Raw genomic sequence first — 26,090 nt, 5'->3', positions numbered from 1 at the left:
AACAAAATATGATTTGAAGAGAAACCTTTAATGAGCAGGCTTTCTTTCATGATTTATTTTATTTTGACTGTAACAAGATTGAGCTTTTTCCTGATGTGGAAACTGCCTGGAAATTCTTTCATGATTGTTTTTTCCAAATAGTAAAAAACATGCCCCATTCCGCAGGTTCAGAGATAAAGGGCGGGATAATCCATGGCTTTCTTCTGAGCTGTCTTGTATTATTCACGACCGTAATCTAGCCTGGGCTAAAAGCAAAGAAATCATCTTCTGATGCTGATTGGCTTCTTTTTACGCAGCTATGAAACAAGTGTTCTTCTCTTTTCAGGAAGGCCAAGTCTGAATATTTTATGTCTGTTACTACTGATAACCTGAATGACCCTAGGAAGTTTTGGAGGGCTATTAAATCTGTCTGGTAACAGTACTGTTAATGAAATACCTTCATGTTTGTTGAAGGACTCTGTTGCTGTTCATGACGAAACTGAAATGCTGAATTGTTTCAATGAACACTTTGTGTCATCTGATAGGCTGTTTGATTTAGTATCTTCTGTCTCTATACAGCCCTGTGTGGATGAACCGGTGAGAGCTGGTCAAACGTTTAGCTTTTTGCCATTCTCAGTGCAGGAGGTACATAAAGCCCTGAAATCCATGAAGGTTTTAAATTATATCACTGAAGCCCTTGACTAAAAACAGCACTGTCTCACTTTTTTATTGATCTCTCTAAGGCTTTTGATACAGTTGATCATGCTGTACTGAGGCAGAGATTATCGAGCATAGGTCTTTCCGAGCATGTAGTTGCATGGTTTGCTAACGATCTGTCTGATAGAACTCGGTGCACTCAATTTGATGTGCTCATGTCTGCTAAATTGTCTGTCTGTAATGGTGTGCCCCAGGGCTCGGGACTTGGTCCCCTCTTATTCACTATTTTATAAATAATGAAGACAAATGTGCAAAATGCACAACTTCACTTTTATGCTGATTATACTGTTGTTTATTGTTGTCTCCTCAATGCTGACTAAACTAATTGTGTTTTCTAAAGCAAGAAATAGACCTCTGAACCGTTCACCTATTACTACCTGTCAGGGCAATGAGATTGAGGCTGTAACCTCATAAATATCTTGGAATTTTTAATTGCATATTCAACAATTTACAAAAAACTTGAAGTTGAGATTAAATTTTAGGAATAAGGCCTGTTTTTCTTTTGAAGCCAGAAGGAGTGTGAATCAGCAACTTTCCATTGATGTCAGTTCTGATGGTGCATGATATGAAACATTTTGGTGCAGATCTTTCTTTCTTTTCATAATGCTCCTGTCCCTGGCTGGAAGAGAACACTTGTGTCTCTCTGGAACAAGTGGCTTTGAAAATAGACTGTGGCTGCCTCAGCTCGACAGGTCCGGATCAGGCTGATATCCTCTTACATTATTGAGAAACCTGGCCCCATTATTGACTTTCCAGGACAGAAATACAGGCTTTTTAGTCCAGGGGAAACGATAACCTCAGCCGAGCTGTATCGATATAGATGAGCTCCTGATAGGAACCAACTGGCTTGGTCTGCTGCCAGCCTGCAAACTTCCATTAGCTTTGACCCAGAAAGAATGAGTGCCAGATTGAAACCTGTCGTTTACCCTCGTCTCTGTCTCCCCACCCTGGCAGCATTAACAACATCCGCAAGGTGTACAAAGAGAAGGACAGCATCGTGGAAGCTCTGAGGGGTGAGGCTCATTGCTCTACATATTTCTCTTGTCACTCTTGTGTCTGTGTCTGTGTGGAGCCTCTTTTCTAGTTGCCGTATCTAACAGACAAATTGGAAATCGGCAGTTCCGAACTTCCTTAACAGATCCTGACGTTGTCTTACCTTTCTCTGTTTATCCTCATCCATGATTAGGCTTAATCTGTGTCCGAGAAACCGCCCCATATGAGGCTCTTCGTAGACCCTAATGTCTTCATGTCCCGCCCCCTTCCCTTCTATCCAGGCTTGACCTTTGACATCTACGAAGGTCAGATCACAGCCCTCCTGGGCCACAGCGGAGCGGGGAAGTCCACTCTGATGAACATCCTGTGTGGGATCTGCCCTCCGACCGACGGCCACGCCTCCATCTACGGCTCCCCTGTGGCAGAGATCGCTGAGGGGGCAGAGATGAGGCAGCTGGTGGGCATCTGCCCTCAGTTCAACATCATCTTTGACGTGCTGACTGTAGAAGAGCACCTGAGGATATTCGCTGCCATTAAAGGGATTCTCCCCTCTGACATTGACAATGAGGTGAGGGGATTTTTATTACCTGCGGCTATTTTCAAGAAGGATTTACTTGTGATACTGAATGCTGTTTCAAATCGCTCTGGATAAGAGCGTCTGCTAAATTAGTCAAATGTAAGTGTAAAATGCATCATATATGATCACTCGGTCACTCAAGCATGGCTGGTTGTTAACCTCACTAGGGGGTGTGGGAGCCAACATCCAGTGAAATTGCAGAGCGCCAAATTCAAAAACAGAAATACTCATTATAAAAATTCATGAAACATACAAGTGTTATACATGGGTTTAAAGTAAAATTCTGGTTAATCCAACCACGGTGTCAGATTTCAAAAAGGCTTTACTGCGAAAGCATACCATGCGATTATCTGAGAACAGCGCCCAGCAGACAAATCATTACAAACAGTAACAAGCCAAGTAGAGGAGTAACACAAGTCAGAAATAGTGATAGAATTAATCACTTACCTTTGATGATCTTCATATGTTTGCACTCACAAGACTCCCATTTACTCAATAAATGTTCGTTTTGTTCGATAAAGTCCATGTTTATATCCAAAAACATCAGTTTTGTTAGCGCGTTTTGTTCAATAATCCACTGTCTCAAACAACATCCGGTGAAATTGCAGAGCGTGAAACAACAAAACAGAAATTCTCATAATAAACATACATAAAAGATACAAATGTTATACACCAGCTTAAAGATAAACTTCTTGTTAATCCAACCGCTGTGTCAGATTTCAAAAAGGCTTTACGGCGAAAGCAAACCATGCGATTATCTGAGAACAGCGCCCAGCAGACAAATCATTACTAACAGTTAGCAGCCAAGAAGAGGAGTAACAAAAGTCAGAAATAGCGATAAAATGTATCACTTACCTTTGATGATCTTCATATGGTTGCACTCCGAAGACTCCATGTTACACAATAGATGTTTGTTTTGTTCGATAATGTCCCTCTTTATGTCCAAAAACCTCTGTTTTGTTGGTGCGTTTTGTTCAGCAATCCATTGGAACAAAGCGCGGTCACAACAGACAGACGAAAAATCAAAAAAGTACAATAAAAGTTCGTAGAAACATGTCAAACGATGTTTAAAATCAATTCTCAGGTTGTTTTTGTCATAAATAATCTAATATTTCAACCGGACAAAAGCTTCGTCAATAGAAAAGGAGAAACAAGAAAGGCCCGATCGCGCGCTGGACTCATGTCTGGAAATTTCCACTGTCCACTCATCGAAAGTGCTGTATCTCCCTCATTTTTCAGAGTAAAAGCCTGAAGCAATGCCTAAAGACTGGCCACATGTAGAAGACGCCATAGAGATCGTGAACTGGGTCCTAAGTCTTTGTATGGTGGATAGGCTTTCAATGGAAAAACAGCCTTTCAAAATAATAGTACTTCCTGGATGGATTTTCCTCAGGTTTTCGCCTGCCATATCAGTTCTGTTATACTCACAGACATTATTGTAACCATTTTGGAAACTTTAGAGTGTTTTCTATCCAAATCTACCAATTATATGCATATCCTAGCTTCTGAAACTGAGTAGCAGGCAATCCCCTCTCTCACTCACTCACTCACTCACTCACTCACTCACTCAAAAAATGATAAACTTGGATTAGCTAACACAACTTTGGGCACGCTTTTCATCCAAAATTCCGAATGCTGCCCCCTACCCTAGTGAAGTTAACTGGCGGGCCTCTATGTTGCTTTCGTATTTCTGAATTCAGCTTCAACTCACAAGATGGATTAATATTGAGTCAGTGTTTGGGATCACATCCTTTTCTCTCCCTCCCTCCTGTGTGTTGGATCTGTCTGTTAGGTGTCCAAGGTGCTGAAGGATCTAGACCTGGAGAAGATCATGGACGCCCAGGCTAAGAACCTGAGTGGAGGCCAGAAGAGGAAATTGTCTGTGGGCATAGCCATCCTGGGAGACCCCAAGGTAGCTGGATCCTTGATCATCCACCCTCAGAACACAACAGAAATCTCTCTCACTCTCTCTCTCACTCAAAAAATGATCAACTTGGATTAGCTAACACAACGTGCCATTGGAACACAGGAGTGATGGTTGCTGATAATGGGCCTCTGTACACCTATGTAGATATTCCATTAAAAATCAGCCGTTTCCAACTACAATAGTCATTTACAACATTAACAATGTCTACACTGTGTTTTTGATCAATTTGATGTTATTTTAATGGACAAAAAATGTGGTTTTCTTTCCAAAACAAGGACACAACTTTTGAACGTGTGTGTGAAGCTATACAGTTGAAGTCGGAAGTTTCAGTCATTAAAACTCGTTTTACAACCACTCCAGAAATTTCTTGTTAACAAACTATAGTTTTGGCAAGTCGGTTAGGACATCTACTTTGTGCATGACACAAGTCATTTTTCCAACAAGTGTTTACAGACAGATTATTTCACTTATAATTCACTTGATCACAATTCTCGTGGGTCAGAAGTTTACATACACTAAGTTGACTGTACCTTTAAATGGCTTGGAAAATTCCTGAAAATGATGTCATGGCTTTAGAAGCTTCTGATAGACTAATTGACATCATTTGAGTCAATTGGAGGTGTACCTGTGGATGTATTTCAAGGCCTACCTTCAAACTCAGTGCCTCTGCTTGACATAATGGGAAAATCTAAAGAAATCAGCCATGACCTCAGAAAAAAAATGTGGACCTCCACCATTCTGGTTCATCCTTGGGAGCAATTTTCAAACGCCTGAAGGTACCACGTTCATCTGTACAAACAATAATACTCAAGTATAAACACCATGGGACCACGCAGCCATCATACCGCTCAGGAAGGAGACGCGTTCTGTTTCCTAGAGATTAACGTACTTTGGTGCGGAAAGTGCAAATCAATCCCAGAACAACAGCAAAGGACCTTGTGAAAATGCTGGAGGAAACTGGTACAAAAGTATCTATATCCACAGTAAAACGAGTCCTATATCAATGTAATCTGAAAGGCCACTCAGCAAGGAAGAAGCCACTACTCCAAAACCGCCATAAAAAAGCCAGACTACGGTTTGCAACTGCACATGGGGACAAAGATCGTACTTTCTGTAGAAATGTCCTCTGGTCTGATGAAACAAAAATAGAACTGTTTGGCCATAATGACTATCGTTATGTTTGGAGGACAAAGGGGGAGGCTTGCAACCCGAAGAACACCATCCCAACCGTGATGCACGGGGGTGGCAGCATCATGTTGTGGGGGTGCTTTGCTGCAGGAGGGACTGGTGCACTTAACAAAATAGATGGCATCATGAGGATAGAAAATTGTGGATATATTGTAGATACATCTCAAGACATCAGTCATGAAGTTACAGCTTGGTTGCAAATGGTTCTTCCAAATGGACAATGACCTCAAGCATACTTCCAAAGTTGTGGCAAAATGGCTTAAGGACAACAAAGTCAAGGTATTGGAGTGGCCATCACAAAGCCCTGACCTCAATCCTATAGAAAATGTGTGGGCAGAACTGAAAAAGCGTGTGCGAGCAAGGAGGCCTACAATCCTGACTCAGTTACACCAGCTCTGTCAGGAGGAATGGGCCAAAATTCACCCAACTTATTGTGGGAAGCTTGTGGAAGGCTACCCGAAACGTTTGACCCAAGTTAAACAATTTAAAAGGCAATGATACCAAATACTATTTGAGTGTATGTAAACTTCTGACCCACTGGGAATGTGATGAAAGAAATACAAGCTGAAATAAATAATTCTCTCTACTATTATTCTGCCATTTCACATTCTTAAAATAAAGTGGTGGTCCTAACTGACCTAAGACAGGGGATTTTTACTAAGATTAAATGTCAAGAATTGTGAAAAATGTTGTATAAATGTACTTGGCTTAGGTGTAGGTTTACACACATACATACACACACTACCGTTCAAAAGTTTGGGGTCCCTTAGAAATGTCCTTGTTTTGAAAGAAAAGCACATTTTTGGACTGTTTGCAGGGTTTTTCTTTATTTTTGCTATTTTCTACATTGTAGAATAAAAGTGACGACATATACTATGAAATGACACATATGGAATCATGTTCAGTCGTGGCCAAAAGTTTTGAGAATGACACAAATATTAATTTTCACAAAGTCTGCTGCCTCTGTTTGTATGATAGCAATTTGCATATACTCCAGAATGTTATGAAGAGTGATCAGATGAATTGCAATTAACTGCAAAGTCCCTCTTTGCCATGCAAATGAACTGAATCCTAAAAAAAAAAAACATTTACACTGCATTTCAGCCCTGCCACAAAAGGACCAGCTGACATGTCAGTGATTGTCTCGTTAACACAGGTGTGTGTTGACGAGGACAAGGCTGGAGATCACTCTGTCATGCTGATTGAGTTCGAATAACAGACTGGAAGCTTCAAAAGGAGGGTGGTGCTTGGAATCATTGTTCTTCCTCTGTCAACAATGGTTACCTGCAAGGAAACATGTGCCGTCATCATTGCTTTGCACAAAAAGGGCTTCACAGGCAAGGATATTGCTGCCAGTAAGATTGCACCTAAATCAACCATTTATCAGATCATCAAGAACTTCAAGGAGAGCGGTTCAATTGTTGTGAAGAAGTCTTCAGGGCGCCTAAGAAAGTCCAGCAAGCGCCAGGACCGTCTCCTAAAGTTGATTCAGCCACGGGATCGAGGCACCATCAGTACAGAGCTTGCTCAGGAATGACAGCAGGCAGGTGTGAGTTCATCTGCACGCACAGTGAGGCGGAGACTTTTGGAGGATGGCCTGGTGTCAAGAAGGGCAGCAAAGAAGCCACTTCTCTCCAGGAAAAACATCAGTGACAGACTGATATTCTGCAAAAGGTACAGGGATTGGACTGCTGAGGACTGGGATAAAGTCATTTTCTCTGATGAATCCCCTTTCCGATTATTTCAGGAATCCGGAAAAAAGCTTGTACGGAGAAGACGAGGTGAGCGCTACCATCAGTCCTGTGTCATGCCAACAGTAAAGCATCCTGAGACCATTCATGTGTGGGGTTGCTTCTCAGCCAAGGGAGTGGGCTCACTTACAATTTTGCCTAAGAACACAGACATGAATAAAGAATGGTACCAACACATCCTCCGAGAGCAACTTCTCCCAACCATCTAGGAAGAGTTGGGTGACGAACAATGCCTTTTCCAGCATGATGGAGCACCTTGCCATAAGGCAAAAGTGATAATAACTAAGTGGCTCAGGGAACAAAACTTCGATATTTTGGGTCCATGACCAGGAAACTCCCCAGACTTTAATCCCATTGAAAACTTGTGGTCAATCCTCAAGAGGCGGGTGGACAAACAAAAACCCACAAATTCTGACAAACTCCAAGCATTGATTATGCAAGAATGGGCTGCCATCAGTCAGGATGTGGCCCAGAAGTTAATTGACAGCATGCCAGGGTGGATTGCAGAGGTCTTGAAAAAGAAGGGTCAACACTGCAAATATTGACTCTTTGCATCAACTTCATGTAATTGTCAAAGGCTTTTATTGACACGTATGAAATGCTTGTAATTATACTTCAGTATTCCATAGTAACATCTGACAAAAATATCTAAAGACACAAGCAGCAAACTTTGTGGAAATTAATATTTGTGTCATTCTCAAATCTTTTGGCCACGACTGTAGTAAGACTTTTTTGCTTAAACAAATCAAAGTAGCTGCCCTTTGCCTTGATGACAGCTTTACACACTCTTAACATTCTCTCAACCAGCTTCATGAGGTAGTCACCTGGAATGCATTTCAATTAACTGGTGTGCCTTCTTAAAAAGTTAATTTGTGGAATTTCTTTCCTTCTTAATGTGTTTGAGCCAATAAGTTGTGTTGTTACAAGGTAGGGGTGTTATACAGAAGATCGCCCTATTTGGTAAAAGAACAAGTCCATATTCTGGCAAGAACAGCTCAAATAAGCAAAGTGAAACGACAGTCTATCATTACTTCAAGACATGAAGGTCAGTCATTCTGGAACATTTCAAGAACCATCACTATGATGAAACTGGCTCATGAGGACCGCCACAGGAAAGGAAGACCCAGAGTTACCTCTGCTGCAGAGGATAAGTTCATTTGAGTTACTAGCCTCAGAAATTGCAGCCCAAATAAATACTTCAGAGTTCAAGTAACAGACACATCTCAACATCAACTGTTCAAAGGAGAATGCATAAATCAGGCCTTCATGGTCGAATTCCTGCGAAGAAACCACTACTAAAGGACACCAATAAGAAGAAGAGACTTGCTTTGGCCAAGAAACATGAGCAATGGACATTAGACCGGTGGAAATCTGTCCTTTTGGTACAATGAATCCAAATTTGAGATTTTTGGTTCCAGCGCCGTGTCTTTGTGAGATGCAGAGTAGGTGAACGGATGATTTCCGCATGTGTGGTTCCCACCGTGACGCATGAAGGAGGAGGTGTGATGGTGTGGGGGTGCTTTGCTGGTGATTCTGTTGGTGATTTATTTAGAATTCAAGGCACACTTAATCAGCATGGCTACCACAGCATTATGCAGCGATACACCATCCCATCTGGTTTGCACTTAGTAGGACTGTCATTTGTTTTTCAACAGGACCATGACCCAACACACCTCCAGGCTGTGTAAGGGCTATTTGACCAAGAAGGAGAGCGATGGAGTGCTGCATCAGATGAGCTGGCCTCCACAATCCCCTGACTTCAACCCAACTGAGATGGTTTGGGATGAGTTGGACCGCAGAGTGAAGGAGAAGCCAAAAAGTGCTCAGCATATGTGGGAACTCTTTCAAGACTGTTGGAAAAGCATTCCTGGTGAAGCTGGTTGAAAGAATGCCAAGAGTGTGCAAAGCTGTGATCAAGGCAAATGGTGGCTGCTTTGAAGAATCTAAAATATTAAATACACTTTTTTGGTTACTGCATGATTCCATATGTGTTATTTCATAGTTTTGATGTCTTCAATATTATTCTACAATGTAGAAAATAGTAAAAAAGAAATAAAAACCCTTGAATGAGTAGGTGTGTCCAAACTTTTGACTGACTGGTACTGTACATATTTACCCCAATTACCTCGTGCACATCGGCTCGGTACTTGTACCCCTTGTACAGTGTATATATCCAAGTTATTGCTACTCATTGTGTATCTATTTTCTTTTATTATTACATGTTTTACTTTTCTATTATTTCTCTATTTTCTTTCTCTCTGCATTTTTGGGAAGGTCCTATAAGTAAGTATTTCACTGTTAGTCCACATCTGTTTACGAAGCATGTGACAAATAACATTTGATTAGATTTTGTGTTTGTGTATATGTTTAGATCCTGCTCCTGGATGAGCCTACTGCTGGTATGGACCCCTGTTCCAGACACCAGGTGTGGTCTCTGCTGAAGAGTCGCAGAGCAGGCAGAGTCACGGTGCTCAGCACACATTACATGGACGAGGCAGACATACTCGCTGGTACACCCATCTCTTCCCTCTCTATCTCTAACAATGTGTTCATCTGTAGCAGGGTTCTCTTTATCCCTCAATGCCCTTACGTCTTTCTCTCTCTCACTCTCACTCTCTCACTCTCACACATATATATATTTTCCCGTTCCCTTTTAGACCGCAAAGCTGTGATCTCTCAGGGCCAACTTAAGTGTGTTGGTTCTTCCCTATATCTCAAGACCAAGTGTGGAGTAGGATACCACCTCAGGTAAGTTCGGCAGACAGCTCTCCAAATGTCACTAAAAAATACACTTTAAAACATATCTTAACCTAAAGCGTTTTGACCTATTTAAGCCATCCAGCACATTGGTTCTTCAAAAATCATGTTGTTTTTATGACAGTAAGACTGATGCATACATACCACAGCTAAATAATGTTTTTTTTCCCTTCCTATAGAATGTCTATTGGTGAACGGTGTGAGGTGGATGGTGTCACATCATTGGTCAAGCACCACGTCCTCAAGGCTCAGTTGTCACGGCAACAAGAGGCTGAGCTGACATTCACCCTCCCTTTCGAAAGCATGGACACCTTTTCAGGTCAGAAACTAATCTCTGTACTACGGCTCAGTTGATTGCTCCTATCATAGAAATATAATTCCTATTGAGTGTACCCATGACGGGGAAGTCAAATTGCTATAGTCCGAGGGGCTATTCACTTTCAAGGAATTATATTTCTATTCATATATAGCAGGTAGAGTTTTAGATATGTGGTTCTTTACTTACTGTACCTTGACTTCACTCTCTCAGGATTGTTCTCAGAACTAGACTGCAGGCCAGACCTGGGCATCATCAACTACGGGGTGTCCATGACAACGCTGGAGGACGTGTTTCTTCGTCTGGAGGCTGAGGCTGAGGTGGACCAGGCTGGTGAGCCTTCCTTCTTTTCTCTCCTTCTGTACTAAGCAGGGCTCTACATTCACATGCACTGGTGCTCCCAACTTAAAAAAGTTAGGAGCACCACATTAGATTTTGGAGCACCAGAAAACATTATACATTTTATTTATTGAGATACGGCCTATATGAATTCTAGCTACTTTTGCAGCACATGTTGTGCCCTAGAAACAAATATGTAACACTGTAAAGACATGAATTTATTATAAAAGCTAAAATGTTGATCCAAATACTTATCTTTTAAATTACAAACTAATTTGTGGAATATTAGGTTTCTACATTGTGTAAAAACACTATTTTCCTATTGAAAGTTGTACCATGTCTCTTTAAAAATGTCAGGTTTTTGATGATGACATGCAAGAGATCTTTCATTCATTGCTATGATCATTGATCTCCTGAAGAAGAAATTCCTTTTCCTTTCTTTCTGTGCCCCCAAATGTTTGGATATACTGGTCAAGTTACCAGGTTGTTAGCTAGCTAGCCAATGAGGTAACATGATTGAACAAATAATTTAACAACGCTCAAGTAGTTTTAGAACAACCAACGACATGGTTTATGAATGTAAAATGGAGTCCTAGCGATCCACTATAGGAAGATACGAATGTTGAGGTAATATGGGTCAGATCATTTGACCTGGTTGGGCTAGAAGCAAGACGTTTTCACTTTTTTCTCTAGGGTACTCGGAAACATTATCATTACAACAATTATTATCTGGGATATTTCTTTCATAATCGCACAGGTTTCCCATTATAAAACTCCTTGGTCGCACTTTAACGCCCTGCCCTTTATGGAAAAACCAGATGATTTCACATGTGATATTTTCACATGTGACACCATGTGTTTTTGGAACACGTCACATGTGATGATCTGGATTTTCACATGTGAAACCATGTGTTCTTAGAACACTTCACCTATGATATTTCACGTGGATTTTCACGTGATCGCATATGCTCAAAAACTATTATATTTATCATAGTGATTCAGGAGTACCATTAAAATAGAATAATAACTGTACAGAAAACCCTGACATTTCTGAAATAAGTACATTTAAATAAATAATGAGAGAATAGTCAGAATAACTGACAACTAAAATAGCAGTGCAGCTGGCAGTCTTTTGTTAAGTGCAGAGATGTATTATAGGTAATGAATGTGTAGGGGAATGCTACAGACTTTGTGGCACAGCAGAAAGGTCAGTGTACCTCAAATCCAGAGGGTGTGCAATCAAATCCCAGGTTGGGTCATACGTTTGCTGAACAGCAATAACACATGCAATTCCACATGTGAAGTTTGAAATTGAAGTTTTGGAAAAACACTTTTTCACATAATTTCACGTGTTCCAAAAACACGTTTTGACATGTATTGAAATCATGTGTTTCAATATGTCATAACTTGAAATTACACTGTTAGCCATTGCTGTTAATTTTGAGGTAGATTTTTGTCATTTTACTCTACATTTCTACAGTAATAGTGTTTTGCTATATTTACTGTGAATAACAATGCACTTTTTGTCCTGCAAATTAACTTGGCACGCTTCACTTGCAATTGCATTTAAACTTATAGGATACTTGTTTAGATGTGCTTATGACACAAACTGTTATTTTTTTGTATTCTGTAAGCTACCAGCTACTGAGTTATGGTGAAAATAGTGCAAACAAGTTTTAATGTATTTCTACGCCTGAACTGTTATTTTCAATACCGATACATTTGGAATTGGTATTTGGTTCACTTTCTGAATTGACTGGAACTTGAATGGAATTGACCTCATTGGTTAGCACACTTGGGACGCAACCACACCTAGGATTTGAACTCACAACCTCTTGGATGCCAGCAACCTGAATTTCCTTATTTCGTGATCTGATAGAATCTAGCCCTAAGTGCATAAATGCTCTCTGGATTTAAACTGGAGTGCCACAAGATTCGACATAAAAACATTCAGTCAGCAGCAGTCCTGTGGGGGAAAACAGCTTGTTACCAAGAACATACACTCACCGGACAGTTTGAGGTACACCACCCCTTTCACAACAATGTATCACTCCTACAGACAGTCACATGGCCCTGGCTTGTTATATAAAGCAGGCATCGAGGCATTCAGTTTCTGTTCGATTGAACGTTGGAATGGGCAAAATGAGTGACCTAAGCGACTGAGCTTGGTATGATCGTCAGTGCCAGGTGTGCCGGATCCAGTATCTCAGAAACAGCCACACTCCTGGGCTTTTGACAACAGTTTCTAGGGTTCAGGGCATAGCATTTTATTTTTGGTCCACCAGCCTCTGTGGCAGGTAGATTTAAAAATCTACCAGACACTCAGATTTTTTTTTAACACAGAAGAATATTCTTGGGTGCTCAAATTATACCAACAAAACACAAAAATGCATGAGCATGCTTTGTAATGTTTCTAAAACAAATGTATTACTTTTAAGAAGTAATGTGGTATATTGTTTAAGACTATTTTAACCAAAATATCACAAGACAAATTCACCTGCCCCTTTTAAATCAAATCAAAAGTATTTATAAAGCCCTTTTTACACCAGCAGATGTCACAAAGTGCTTATAAAGAAACCCAGCCTAAAACCCCAAACAGCAGGCAATGCAGATGTAGAAGCACAGTGGCTCGGAAAAACTCCCTAGAAAGGCAGGAAACTAGGAAGAAACCTAGAGGAACCAGGCTCTGAGGGGTGGCCAGGTGGAGATTATTAGAGTACATGACCATTAACCTCTCTGGGGTATGTGGGACCTGCGGGACACACTATTCAACAGCCAGTGAAATAGCAGGGCGGCAAATTCAAAACAACAAAAATCTCATGATTCAAATTTCTCAAACATACAACTATTATATCACATTTTAAAGATACACTTCTCGTTAATCCAACTACATTGTCCGATTTCAAGAAGGCTTTACGGCGAAAGCATAACATTAGATTATGTTAGGACAGCACCTAAACAAGAAAAACCACACAGCCATTTTCCAAGCAAGGAGAGGCGTCACAAAAAACAGAAATACAGCTAAAATTAATCACTAACCTTTGATGATCTTCATCAGATGGCACTCATAGGACTTCATGTTACACAATACATGTATGTTTTGCTCGATAAAGTTCATATTTATATCCAAAAAACCCATTTTACATTGGCATGTAATGTTCAGAAATGTTTTGCCTCCCAAAACTTCCGGTGAATGAGCACATCAATTTACAGAAATACTCATCATAAATGTTGATAAAATATACAACTGTTATTCAAAGATTTATAGATACACTTCTCCTTAATGCAACCGCTGTGTCAGATTTCAAAAAAGCTTTACGGCGAAAGCAAATTTTGCAATAATCTGAATACAGTGCTAACAAGCCATACAGATACCCGCCATTTTGGAGTCAACAGAAATGACAAAAATTACATTATAAATATTCACTTACCTTTGATGATCTTCATCAGAATGCACTCCCAGGAATCCCAGTTCCAGAATAAATGTTTGTTTTGTTCGATAAAGTCCAACATTTATGTCCAAATACCTCCTTTTTGTTCGCGCGTTTAGTCCACTACTCCAAATGCAGGAAGCGCGCGCAAAATGTCACGACGAAAAGTCAAAAAAAGTTATATTTACGTTCGTAGAAACATGTCAAACGATGTATAGCATCAATCTTTAGGATGTTTTTATCTTAAATCTTAAGTAATATTCCAACCGGACAATTCCAATGTCTTCAAAAAAGAAAAGGAACACAGCTAACTCACACGTGAGCTTGCGCCACTGAACTCATGTCATTTTCTCAGTCGTCTGACTCCATATGCTCTTATTCTCTCCCCAGTAGAGGCATGAAACAACGTTCTAAAGACTGTTGACATCTAGTGGAAGCCTTAGGAAGTGCAAAATGAACCCTAAGTCACTGTATACTGTATAGGCAATCACTTGAAAAACTACAAAACTCAGATTTCCACACTTCATGGTTGGATTTTTCTCAGGTTTTTGCCTGCCATATGAGTTCTGTTATACTCACAGACATCATTCAAACAGTTTTAGAAACTTCAGAGTGTTTTCTATCCAAATCTACTAATAATATGCATATCCTACCTTCTGAGCCTGGGTAGCAGGCAGTGTACTACGGGCACGCCTTTCATTGGGACGTCAAAATACTGTCCCCTACCCTAGAGAAGTTAAGGCCAGATTGTTCAAGATGGCGGGAGGTTACTATGGTAGTGCGCCTGTGAGATTGAGTCTGACTAGGAGAAGGGTTGTCTTCTCTTCCCTAGCCGTTGAAACTCAAACATAGAAAAACAAAATAAATAGCCAAGAAAGACTAGGACAGAGTCTCACTACAGTAGACTTTAGTTTTAAGTAAATTAGACACATTTTTATGCCTGTGTGCAGCGCTTCTAAAAATGAATTTATGTGCGTACAGCCCCCAGCAAGGCAGTGTTGCAGCACGAGGTGGAATAGGCTATTTACGATTCGTAGTTCTTTGACTTTGTGCGATTTAATTTACCAGCTATGAAACAAAACAGCAGAAATAGACATTTTACCCGCCAATGCCAAAATCTACCTGCATTTGGCAGGGGGTGTGTGTTAACTTTAGGCCCTGTTAGGGTTTACCGAGAATGGTGCGACAAACAAAAACATCCAGTCAGCAGCAGTCCTTTGGGCTAAAACAGCTTGTTGATGAGAGAGGTAAAAGGAGAATGGCAAGAGTCATGCACGCTAACAGGCAGGCCACAAACAGACATAACGGAGCAGTACAACAGTGGTGTGCAGAACGGCATCTCGGAACACACAACTCGTCGGGGTCCTTGTCATGGATGGGCTATTGCAGCAGACGACCACAGCGGGCTCCACTCCTAACAGCTAAAATAATAAGTGGCTCCAATGGGCAAGCGATCACCAACACTGGACAATTGAGGAGTAGAAAAAGATCACCTGGAACATGACAGCAAGTTAAATTTACTTGAATGGCCTGGTCAGTCCCCAGACCTCAACCCAATAGAGCATCTTTGGAATGAGCTGGAACGGGCTGTTCGCAGCATGAATGTACCGCTGTCCATCGCGTGATGCCATCGTGTCAGAATGGAACAAAACGTTTCCAACACCTTGTAGAATGCCCCATAGAATTCTGGCTGTTCTGGATGCAAAGGGGGGTCTGACCCGGTACTAGATGGGTGTACCTAAAAAACTGACCGGTGAGTGTATAGCTACACACTCAGATATAAGAGTATGGTTACAATACAGTGTTGTTCCCTGGTGTACTAAAAGTCAAAGGTACACATAAGGTACCTTCAGAGGTACACATAGGAACTCACATGGTACTGGTTGGTACCTTTTAGGGTACATGTGCAGATAATCTACTATAACGGTAAATTTTTCTACCCAATATATTCAATATAATGCTGCGTTCATAACCATGTGGGAGGTGGGAATTTACTAGTTGTGAAGTTGGACGCATTCATGTGCTTTGAACTTGTTGAGAAACGCCAACAAGCTGCATCAACCATAAACTGTAAGTACAGCTATCATGCTTGTAAACAAATTATAGAGTTCAAAAACAATATTAATAGATAGCTTTTTATAAATAATGTTTTGTTACATTTAACTGCTGAAAAATGCTCTTATCGAGGTAATTTCCTTAGTAGGTGAGGTCAGCATGTGGGTGAAGTCAGAGCTCTGGGATGATGGATGCATTTCCCACTAGTAATTACCAGATGGAGGGCCTTTCAAGTTCATTTTTCACAGTCATGTGGTAAATTCCCACTTCCCACTTGATTACGAACGCAGGATTAGGTACTGCACTTGTACTGAGATGTAGATGGGGGCAATGTGCTGGGGGGGAGGGTGCATTAGCATATTTGAGGGCATGGTCAAAAATATGTTTCAGTGGAAATGTTGTACCAGTTTTATCTTTTGACAATGTCAGTTCTGCAATCTTTGTAAGAACTTGTGACAACCAAGAGCTGCACTGTTAAGAGGTTAATGTGCTTCTTCTTAACTTAATGGCAGCTGGTTCACAGGAAGTTCATCTTTAATTTTCAGTAACTATCAACTAGTTGCAAGTGGGTTATAATAACTTACTGTAGCTGGTAGGTAAGTGAGTATTATAATATGGTGACTAGCTATGCATGAAATACCATATGGCTCTTTGGTATCACATGTACTTATGTCAGCAAAGGCTGCAGAACAAGCTGAATGTTTATTAACTGGGATGACATTCCCTCTCATGGGAGACCAACAAGAGCTAGCTGAAGTCACGCCTCGAATAAGCCACTCCTGCAATTTTCTGACAGCTACAAGTATGCTGCCAATCAGCAAGTGATGTACAGTTGAAGTCGGAAGTTTACATACACCTTAGCCAAATACATTTAAACTCAGTTTTTCACAATTCCTGACATTTAATCCTAGTAAAAATTCCCTGTCCTAGGTCAGTTAGGATCACCACTTTATTTTAAGAATGTGAAATGTCAGAATAATAGTAGAGAGAATGATTTATTTCAGCTTTTATTTCTTTCATCACATTCCCAGTGGGTCAGAAGTTTACATACACCCAATTAGTATTTGGTGGCATTGCCTATAAATTGTTCAACTTGGGTCAAACGTTTTGGGTAGCCTTCCACAAGCTTCCCACAATAAGCTGGGTGAATTTTGGCTCATTCCTCCTGACAGAGCTGGTGTAGCTGAGTCAGGTTTTTAGGCCTCCTTGCTCGCACACGCTTTTTCAGTTCTGCCCACAAATTTTCTATAGGATTGAGGTCAGGGCTTTGTGATGACCACTCCAATACCTTGACTTTGTTGTCCTTAAGCCATTTTGCCACAACTTTGGTAGTATGCTTGGGGTCATTGTCCATTTGGAAGACCCATTTGCAACCAAGCTTTAACTTCCTTACTGATGTTGCTTCAATATATCCACATAATTTTCCTTCCTCGTGAAGCCATCTATTTTGTTAAGTGCACCAGTCCATCCTGCAGCAAAGCACCCCCACAACATGATGCTGCCACCCCGTGCATCACGGTTGGGATGGTGTTCTTCAGCTTGCAAGCCTCCCCCTTTTTCCTCCAAACATAATGATGGTCATTATGGCCAAACAGTTCTATTTTTGTTTCATCAGACCAGAGGACATTTCTCCAAAAAGTACGATCTTTGTCCCCATATGCAGTTGCAAACTGTAGTCTGGCTTTTTTATGGCGGGTTTTGGAGCAGTGGCTTCTTCCTTGCTGAGAAAGCGGCCTTTCAGGTTATGTCGATATAGGACTCATTTTACTGTGGATATAGATACTTTTGTACCTGTTTCCTCCAGCATCTTCACAAGGTCCTTTGCTGTTGTTCTGGGATTGATTTGCACTTTCGCATCAAAGTACGTTCATCTCTAGGAGACAGAACGCGTCTCCTTCCTGAACGGTATGACGGCTGTGTGGTCCCATGGTGTTTATACTTTATACTATTGTTTGTACAGATGAACGTGGTACCTTCAGGCGTTTGGAAATTGCTCCCAAGGATGAACCAGACTTGTGGAGGACTACACATTTTTTTCTGAGGTCTTGTTGATTTCTTTTGATTTTCCCATGATGTGAAGCAAAGAGGCACTGAGTTTGAAGGTAGGCCTTGAAATACATCCACAGGTACACCTCCAATTGACTCAAATGATGTAAATTAGCCTATCAGAAGCTTCTAAAGCCATGACATCATTTTCTGGAATTTTCCAAGCCGTTTAAAAGCATAGTCAACTTAGTGTATGTAAACTTCTGACCCATTTGATTTGTGATACAGTGAATTATAAGTGAAATAATCTCTGTAAACAATTGTTGGAAAAAATGACTTGTGTCATACACAAAGTAGATGTCCTAACCGACTTGCCAAAACTATAGTTTGTTAACAAGAAATTTGTGGAGTGGTTGAAAAACGAGTTTTAATGACTCCAACCTAAGTACACGTAAACGTCCGACTTCAACTGTACATGATGTCAACAGAAACGTCAGTGAAGACACAGTAGGTTACTGACCATACTTGCTAGTGGCAGCAAGTGTCATATAAGTTATTGTGACTTTTACATAACCTACTGACAAATAGTTTCCAGTTAAGAAATTACAAATTCACAGCATTTTATGCCATTACGTTACCATTAAGTTACTGGAAAATGCACAATAACCTCTTTACAGTGCATCTCATTACAGACTGATATGTTATCTTGCTAAGTTTGCAGAACAGTGTCAAAGGAGTTGCTGAACTTGCATCGTCATAACCATCAAACACTTAACTTCTTATGGGCAGGTGGGACGTCCCAGCTGGCCAACATCCGGTGAAATTGCAGAGCGCGAAATTCTAAAATACCAAATTCAAATATTTAACATTCTTGAAAATATGTGTTATACATCAAAATAAAGCTTAACTTCTTGTTAATCCAGCCGCTGTGTCAGATTTCAAAAAGGCTTTACGGCGAAATTAAACCATGCGATTATCTGAGGACAGCGCCCCGCTTACAAACACATGAAAATCATATTTCAACCAGGCAGGTGCGCCACAAAAGTCAGAAATAGTGATATAATTCATGCCCTACCTTTGAAGATCTTCTTCTGTTGGCACTCCAAAATGTCCCAGAAACTTCACAGATGGTACTTTTGTTTGATAATGTCCTTCTATATGTCCCAAAAATGTCCATTTATTTGGCGCGTTTGATTCAGAAATACACCGGTTTCAACTCGCCCAATAAGTTACCTGTAAACTTGGTCCAAACATTTCAAACAACGTTCCTAATCCAACCTCAGGTACCCTAGAAACGTAAATAATCTATAAAATTTAAGACGGAATAAGCTGTTTCCAATACCGGATAAAATCAACGTGAATCGCGCTCCAGTTGACGCACATCAAAACAGTAGAGTCCACCTGGAGTGACACTTACAATGAATAGCACTACTTCTTAATTTCTCAAAAGAAAAACATTGAACAATTTCTAAAGACTGTTGACATCTAGCGGAAGCCATAGGAACTGCAACCAGGTTCCTAATAATAAGGGTATCCCATAGAAAACAAATGGAAAATCCTATTACCTCAATTGTTTTCCCCCTGGATGGTTTGTCCCCGGGGTTTCGCCTGCCATATCAGTTCTGTTATACTCACAGACAATATTTTAACAGTTTTAGAAACTTTAGAGTGTTTTCTATCCAAATCTAATTATATGCACATCCTAGCTTCTGGGCCTGGGTAACAGGCAGTTTACTTTGGGCACGCTTTTCATCTGGGGGGGAAAATACTGCCCCCTACCCAAGAGAGGTTAAACTGCTCCAACACTTCGACTGACGGTTTGCACAAATACACATATACACAATAGTATGTGGATATCCCTTCAAATTAGTGGATTTGGCTATTTCAGCCACTCTTGTTGCTGACAGGTGTATAAAATCGAGCACACAGCCATGCAATCTCCATAGACAAACATTGGTAGTAGAAGGACCTTACTGAAGAGCTCCGTGACTTTCAACATTGCACCGTCATAGGATGCCACCTTTCCAACAAGTCAGTTCGTAAAATTTCTGCTCTTCTAGAGCTGCCGTGGTCAACTGTAATTGCTGTTATTGTGAAGTGGAAATGTCTAGGAGCAACAATGGCTCAGATGCGAAATGGTAGGCCACACAAGCTCTCAGAACGGGTTTACCAAGTGCTGAAGCGCGTAATGCGTAAAATACTGTGTCCTTGGTTGCAACACTCACTACCGAGTTCCAAACTGCCTCTGGAAGCAACGTCGGCACAATAACTGTTCCTTTGGGAGCTTCATGAAATGGGTTTCCATAGCCAAGCAGCCGCACACAAGCCTAAGATCACCAAGCGCAATGCCAAGCGTTGGCTGGAGTGGTTTAAAGCTCGCCACCATTGGACTTTGGAGCAGTGTAAACGTGAACTAACGGGACTTCCCCGGGAGAGCTCCTGGCAGACATTCAGATGTATGGTGCATCAAGTTTGTTGGAACCTCTCCAGAGCGCTGACAAATAGTGGTGTCAGCGCGCTGGAGAGGTTCCAACAAACTTGATGCACCATACGTCTGAACGTCTGTCAGGAGCTCTCCCGGGGCAGTCCCGTTAGTTCTCTTATGTACTGCAGACAAGTCAACTTATTCATAATTCATTAATCACTAACATTTGCTTCATTCATGTAACCGACCAATACTGGGTCATGCATGTGACAGACCAATACCTCACAAGGCTTCTTCTCTCTAAGCTGAGACCTTGAAACTGAGATGTTGTTCTCAATACAAGGGTCTAGGTGTACTGCCAAATTGCCAATAGTGATGTGATTTAGATTTTAGCTTCTATATCAAAATATTCTATACTCCTATTAAAGTAAAGGAAATCAACACAGAAAAAACAGACACTTCCTTATTTCAAACCCTTCATTCTAGTTTGTACAATCCAAATAGTATGGTAAGACTATAATCCTAATAAAGGTTATACATCTATTAATGGGAGTGAATTAATAAAAAAATACACACATACACAGCATGGTAAATGACACAATTTAGACAAACGATGAAAAAAAACACACGCTGCAGCCCATTTGGCAATTTGGGATCCCCAACTTCCAAACAGGGATTCCAACTAAGTTGCAAGCATCCCCTCTGGTTGTGGGGAATTATTCTTAGCAACAGTGGCAATGTATACGGCGAGATCAGTCATATCAGAAGAATGATCTGGGACAAAAATACAACATTCATCACCAATGATTGCACAAGTGTTCCCTTGACCTGCCAAAATATCGCCAAGAGCCTCTCTGTTTTGCAGAGCCAATTTACACAATTCCTTTAGCATTTCCAATGTTTTCTACATCTCTGGAGATCTCCCAAATGTGGTCTAGGGCACATGCAATCCAAGATGGCGTAGCAGTCAGACGTCTTTGTCCTGTCGTGTCCCTTGTATATATCTTTTATATCTTTTTCTTCGAATAAAAAAAATATTTTCCTAAACCTAAACCTCAACTTCTAAATACTCTCAAATCAAATCAAATGTATTTATATAGCCTTCTTACATCAGCTGATATCTCAAAGTGCTGTACAGAAACCCAGCCTAAAACCCCAAACAGCAAGCAATGCAGGTGTAGAAGCACGGTGGCTAGGAAAAACTCCCTAGAAAGGCCAAAACCTAGGAAGAAACCTAGAGAGGAACCAGGCTATGAGGGGTGGCCAGTCCTCTTCTGGCTGTGCCGGGTGGAGATTATAACAGCACATGGCCTAGATGTTCAAATGTTCATAAATGACCAGCATGGTCAAATAATAATAATCATAGTAGTTGTCGAGGGTGCAACAAGTCAGTAACACAAGAGTAAGTGTCAGTTGGCTTTTTCATAGCCGATCTTTGAGAGTATCTCTACCGCTCCTGCTGTCTCTTGAGAGTTGAAAACAGCAGGTCTGGGACAGGTAGCACGTCCGGTGAATAGGTCAGGGTTCCAGCAGGTCTGGGACAGGTAGCACGTCCGGTGAACAGGTCAGGGTTCCATAGCTGCAGGCAGAACAGTTGGAACTGGAGCAGCAGCATCCCGCCTCACCCAATGTGGCGTGGATCAGTTTTTTTTCTAAAGTATTTCTATTTACTTCGGATCCGGTATCCCTCAACTGAAGCTAGCCAGCTAACTACCTACCAGCTATCAGTCAGCAAACCACTGCTAGCGGTCATCTGCTAACCTTTAGCTCGGAAAGCTCTCGCCAGTTCGTGCAACGTGACTCAAACCAGAGCATAACGGACCTATTTTTTTCCCCCCATATCCCGGGATTCCTACCGCAAACTCTGAACATTTTCATCTGGATCTTCGCAACTAGCTAACTGCAATCCCAGGTGACTACTCCTGGCTAGCTTTTCCATCCACCAATTAGCCTGAAGCTAGCCCGGCTTGGGCTCCTGGGCTACCACCGAAGCCCACTCCTGGGCTACAATATCCGGACCCCTTCTACTGCCGGTACGGGGCACGGAACCACACTCTACGACTGGAATACCGACATAATCAGACCCCTCAGGCGCGATGTCCGCTGAAGGTCCATTCTGCTAACCACGGCCTGCTAACTACCTAGAGCTACTTGGAACCCTACTAATCCACGACTGGTCTATCGACGTCACCACACAAAGAGGCAAAAACAGACTTACCTCCATCACGACATCCCCCAAAGGCCCTTCCGCTAACTTGCTAGCCCCGGTCTACTAACTGCTAGCTTGCTAACCCCGGTCTGCTAGCTTGCTAGTCCTGGTCTGCTAACTGCTTGCTTGCTAGCCCCGGTCTGCAAACTGCTAGCTTGCTAGCCCGGTCTGCTAACTGCTAGCTTGCTAGCCCCGGTCTGCTAACTGCTAGCTTGCTAGCCCCGGTCTGCTAACTTCTAGCTTGCTAGCCCCGGTCTGCTAACTTCTAGCTTGCTAGCCCCGGTCTGCTAACTGCTAGCTTGCTTTCCCCGGTCTGCTAACTGCTAGCTTGCTTTCCCCGGTCTGCTAACTGCTTGCTTGCTAACCCGGCCTGCTAACTGCTAGCGTGTTAGCCCCGGCCTACTAACTGCTAGCTTGTTAGCACCGGCCTGCTAACTGTCTGAATTGCCGTGTCCCCAGCCAGCCCAACCACTCACTGGACCCATATGTTAATTTGGCTACACATGCCTCTCTCTAATATCAATATGCCTCGTCCATTACTGTCCTGGTTAGTGATTACTGTCTTATTTCACTGTAGAGCCTCTAGCCCTGCTCAATATGCCTTAACCAACCATGTTGTTCCACCTCCAATATATGTGATGACATCACCTGGTTTAAACATCTCTAGAGACTATATCTCTCTCATCATTACTCAATGCCTAGGTTTACCTCCAATGTACTCACATCCTACCTTACCTTGGTCTGTACACTATGCCTTGAATCTATGCTATCGTTCCCAGAAACCTGCTCCTTTTACTCTCTGTTCCAAACGTGCTAGACGGCCAGTTCGTATAGCCTTTAGCCGTACCCTTATCCTACTTCTCCTCTGTTCCTCAGGTGATGTAGAGGTTAATCCAGGTCCTGCAGTGCCTAGCTCCACTCCCACTCCCCAGTTACTCTCATTTGTTTACTTCTGTAACCGTAAAAGCCTTGTTTTCATGCATGTTAACATTAGAAGCCTCGTCCCTAAGTTTGTTTTACTCACTGCTTTAGCACACTCTGCCAACCCGGATGTCTTAGCCGTGTCTGAATCCTGGCTTAGGAAAACCACCAAAAGCCCTGAAATCTCCATCACGAACTATAAACCTTTCCACCAAGATAGAACTTCCTAAGGGGGCGGTGTTGCAATCTACTGCAGAGATAGCCTGCAGAGTTCTGTCTTACTATCCAGGTCTGTACCCAAACAATTTGAGCTTCCACTTCTAAAAATTCACCTTTCCAGAAACATGTCTCTCACTGTTGCCGCTTGCTTTAGACCACCCTTTGCCCCCAGCTGTGCCCTCGACACCATATGTGAATTGATTGCCCCCCATCTATCTTCTGAGCTCGTGCTACTAGGTGACCTAAACTGGGACATGCTTAACTTCTCTAGGGTAGGGGGCAGTATTTTCACGGCCGGATGAAAAATGTACCCAAGTTAAACAGCCTACTACTCGGGCCCAGGAACTAGAATATGCATATTATTAGTAGATATGGATAGAAAACACTCTGAAGTTTTTAAAACTGTTTGAATGATGTCTGTGAGTATAACAGAACTCATATGGCAGGCAAAAACCTGAGAGAAATCTAACCAGGAAGAGTGGAAATCTGGTGCTTGTAGTCTTTTCAAGTCATGCCTATCCAACACACAGTGACTTAGGGTTCATTTTGCACTTCCTAAGGCTTCCACTAGATGTCAACAGTCTTTAGAAACTATTTTCAGGCATTTGCAGTGAACAGAGAGCGAACAAGAAGGCCGGGAAGTTGGTGACTCAGGAAAGGACATGAGTTCATTGGCTCGCATTTACGTGAGAGGTGGCTGTGTTCCAAAACGTTTTTCAAGACATTGGAATCGTCCGGTTGGAATATTGCTGAAGTTTTATGTTAAAAAGGCACTAAAGATTGATGCTATACAACGTTTGACATGTTTCAACCAACGTAAATAGAACTTTTTTTAAACTTTTCGTCGTGAAATTTTGGGCGCGCTTCCTACATTTGGAGTAGCATACTGAACGTGCAAACAACAAGGAGGTATTTGGACATACATTATGGACTATCGAACAAAACAACATTTATTGTGGACCTGGGATTCCTGGAAGTGCCTTCTGATGAAGATCATCAAAGGTAAGTGAATATTTCTAATGCTATTTATGATTTTAGATGACTCCAAAATGGCGGGTATCTGTATTGCCTGGTGTATTTTTCTGAGCGTAGTACTCAGATTATTGCAAAGTGTGCTTTCCCCGTGAAGCTTTTTTAAAATCTGTCACAGCGGTTGCATAAAGGAGATGGTTATCTAAAATTCTTTGAATAACAGTTTAATATTTTATCAACGTTTATGATGAGTATTTTTGTAAGTTGTTGTGCTGATTCACCGGCAGTATTGGAGGCAAAATATTTTCTGAACATCACACGCCAATGTAAAATGCTGTTTTTGGATATAAGTATGAACTTTATCAAACAGAACATGCATGTATTGTCTAACATTGAGTCCTAGGAGTGTCATCTGATGAAGATCGTCAAAGGTTAGTGCTTAATGTTAGCTGAATTTCTGGTATTTGTGACCCCTCTCCTGCTTGGAAAATGGCTGTGTGGTTTTGTGTTGTACCTGTCCTAACATAATCTAACTTTATGCTTTCGCCGTAAAGCCTTTTTGAAATTGGACAATGTGGTTACATTAAGGAGAAGTGTACCTTTTTAAAATGGTGTAAAATAGTCGTATGTTTGAGAACTTTGAATTATGACATTTTGTTGTTTTGAATTTGGCACTCTGATTTTTCACTGGCTGTTGAATAGTGTGTCCCGCGTCTCACCTGCCCAAGAGAGGTTAACACCCCGGCCATCCTACAATCTAAGCTCTGGCAGTCTCTATGGGGGTGCCACAGGGTTCAATTCTCGGGCCGACTCTCTTCTCTGTATACTTCAATGATGTCGCTCTTGCTGCTGGTGATTTTCTGATCCACCTCTTACGCAGACGACACCATTCTGTATACTTCTGGCCCCTCTTTGGACACTGTGTTAACTAATCTCCAGACGAGCTGCAATGCCATACAACTCTCCTTCCATGGCCTCCAACTGCTCTTAAATGTAAGTAAAACTAAATGCATGCTATTCAATCGATCACTGCCCGCACCTGCCCGCCCGTCCAGCATCACTACTCTGGACGGCTCTGACTTAGAATACGTGGACAACTACAAATACCTAGGTGTCTGGTTAGACTGTAAACTCTCCTTCCAGACTCACATTAAGCATCTCCAATCCAAAATTAAATCTAGAATCGGCTTCCTATATCGCAACAAAGCATCCTTCACTCATGCTGCCAAACATACCCTCGTAAAACTGACCATCCTACCGATCCTCGACTTCGGCGTTGTCATCTATAAAATAGCCTCCAACAGTCTACTAAACAAATTGGATGCAGT

General features: G+C 41.6%; 1 protein-coding gene across 4 annotated transcripts in view; it reads left to right on the top strand.

Annotated features, from left to right (window-relative positions):
- Positions 1-26,090, top strand: part of abca5 (ATP binding cassette subfamily A member 5) — a 100,920-nt gene that overhangs the window by 43,828 nt on the left and 31,002 nt on the right. For all 4 annotated transcript variants that reach the window (XM_014212922.3, XM_014212913.3, XM_014212904.3 and 1 more), the window contains 7 exons: positions 1,651-1,709; positions 1,971-2,257; positions 4,059-4,178; positions 9,504-9,642; positions 9,790-9,880; positions 10,069-10,208; positions 10,419-10,538. In XM_014212922.3, the coding sequence (XP_014068397.1) occupies positions 1,651-1,709; positions 1,971-2,257; positions 4,059-4,178; positions 9,504-9,642; positions 9,790-9,880; positions 10,069-10,208; positions 10,419-10,538 (956 nt within the window). The remainder of the gene's footprint in view (positions 1-1,650; positions 1,710-1,970; positions 2,258-4,058; positions 4,179-9,503; positions 9,643-9,789; positions 9,881-10,068; positions 10,209-10,418; positions 10,539-26,090) is intronic.

Source organism: Salmo salar, chromosome 01 (assembly GCF_965601325.2).
Source record: "Salmo salar chromosome 01, fSalSal1, whole genome shotgun sequence".
NCBI lineage: Eukaryota > Metazoa > Chordata > Actinopteri > Salmoniformes > Salmonidae > Salmo > Salmo salar.
The sequence above is the reverse complement of the archived record's forward strand: the minus strand, read 5'-3'. Positions and strand labels throughout refer to the sequence as shown.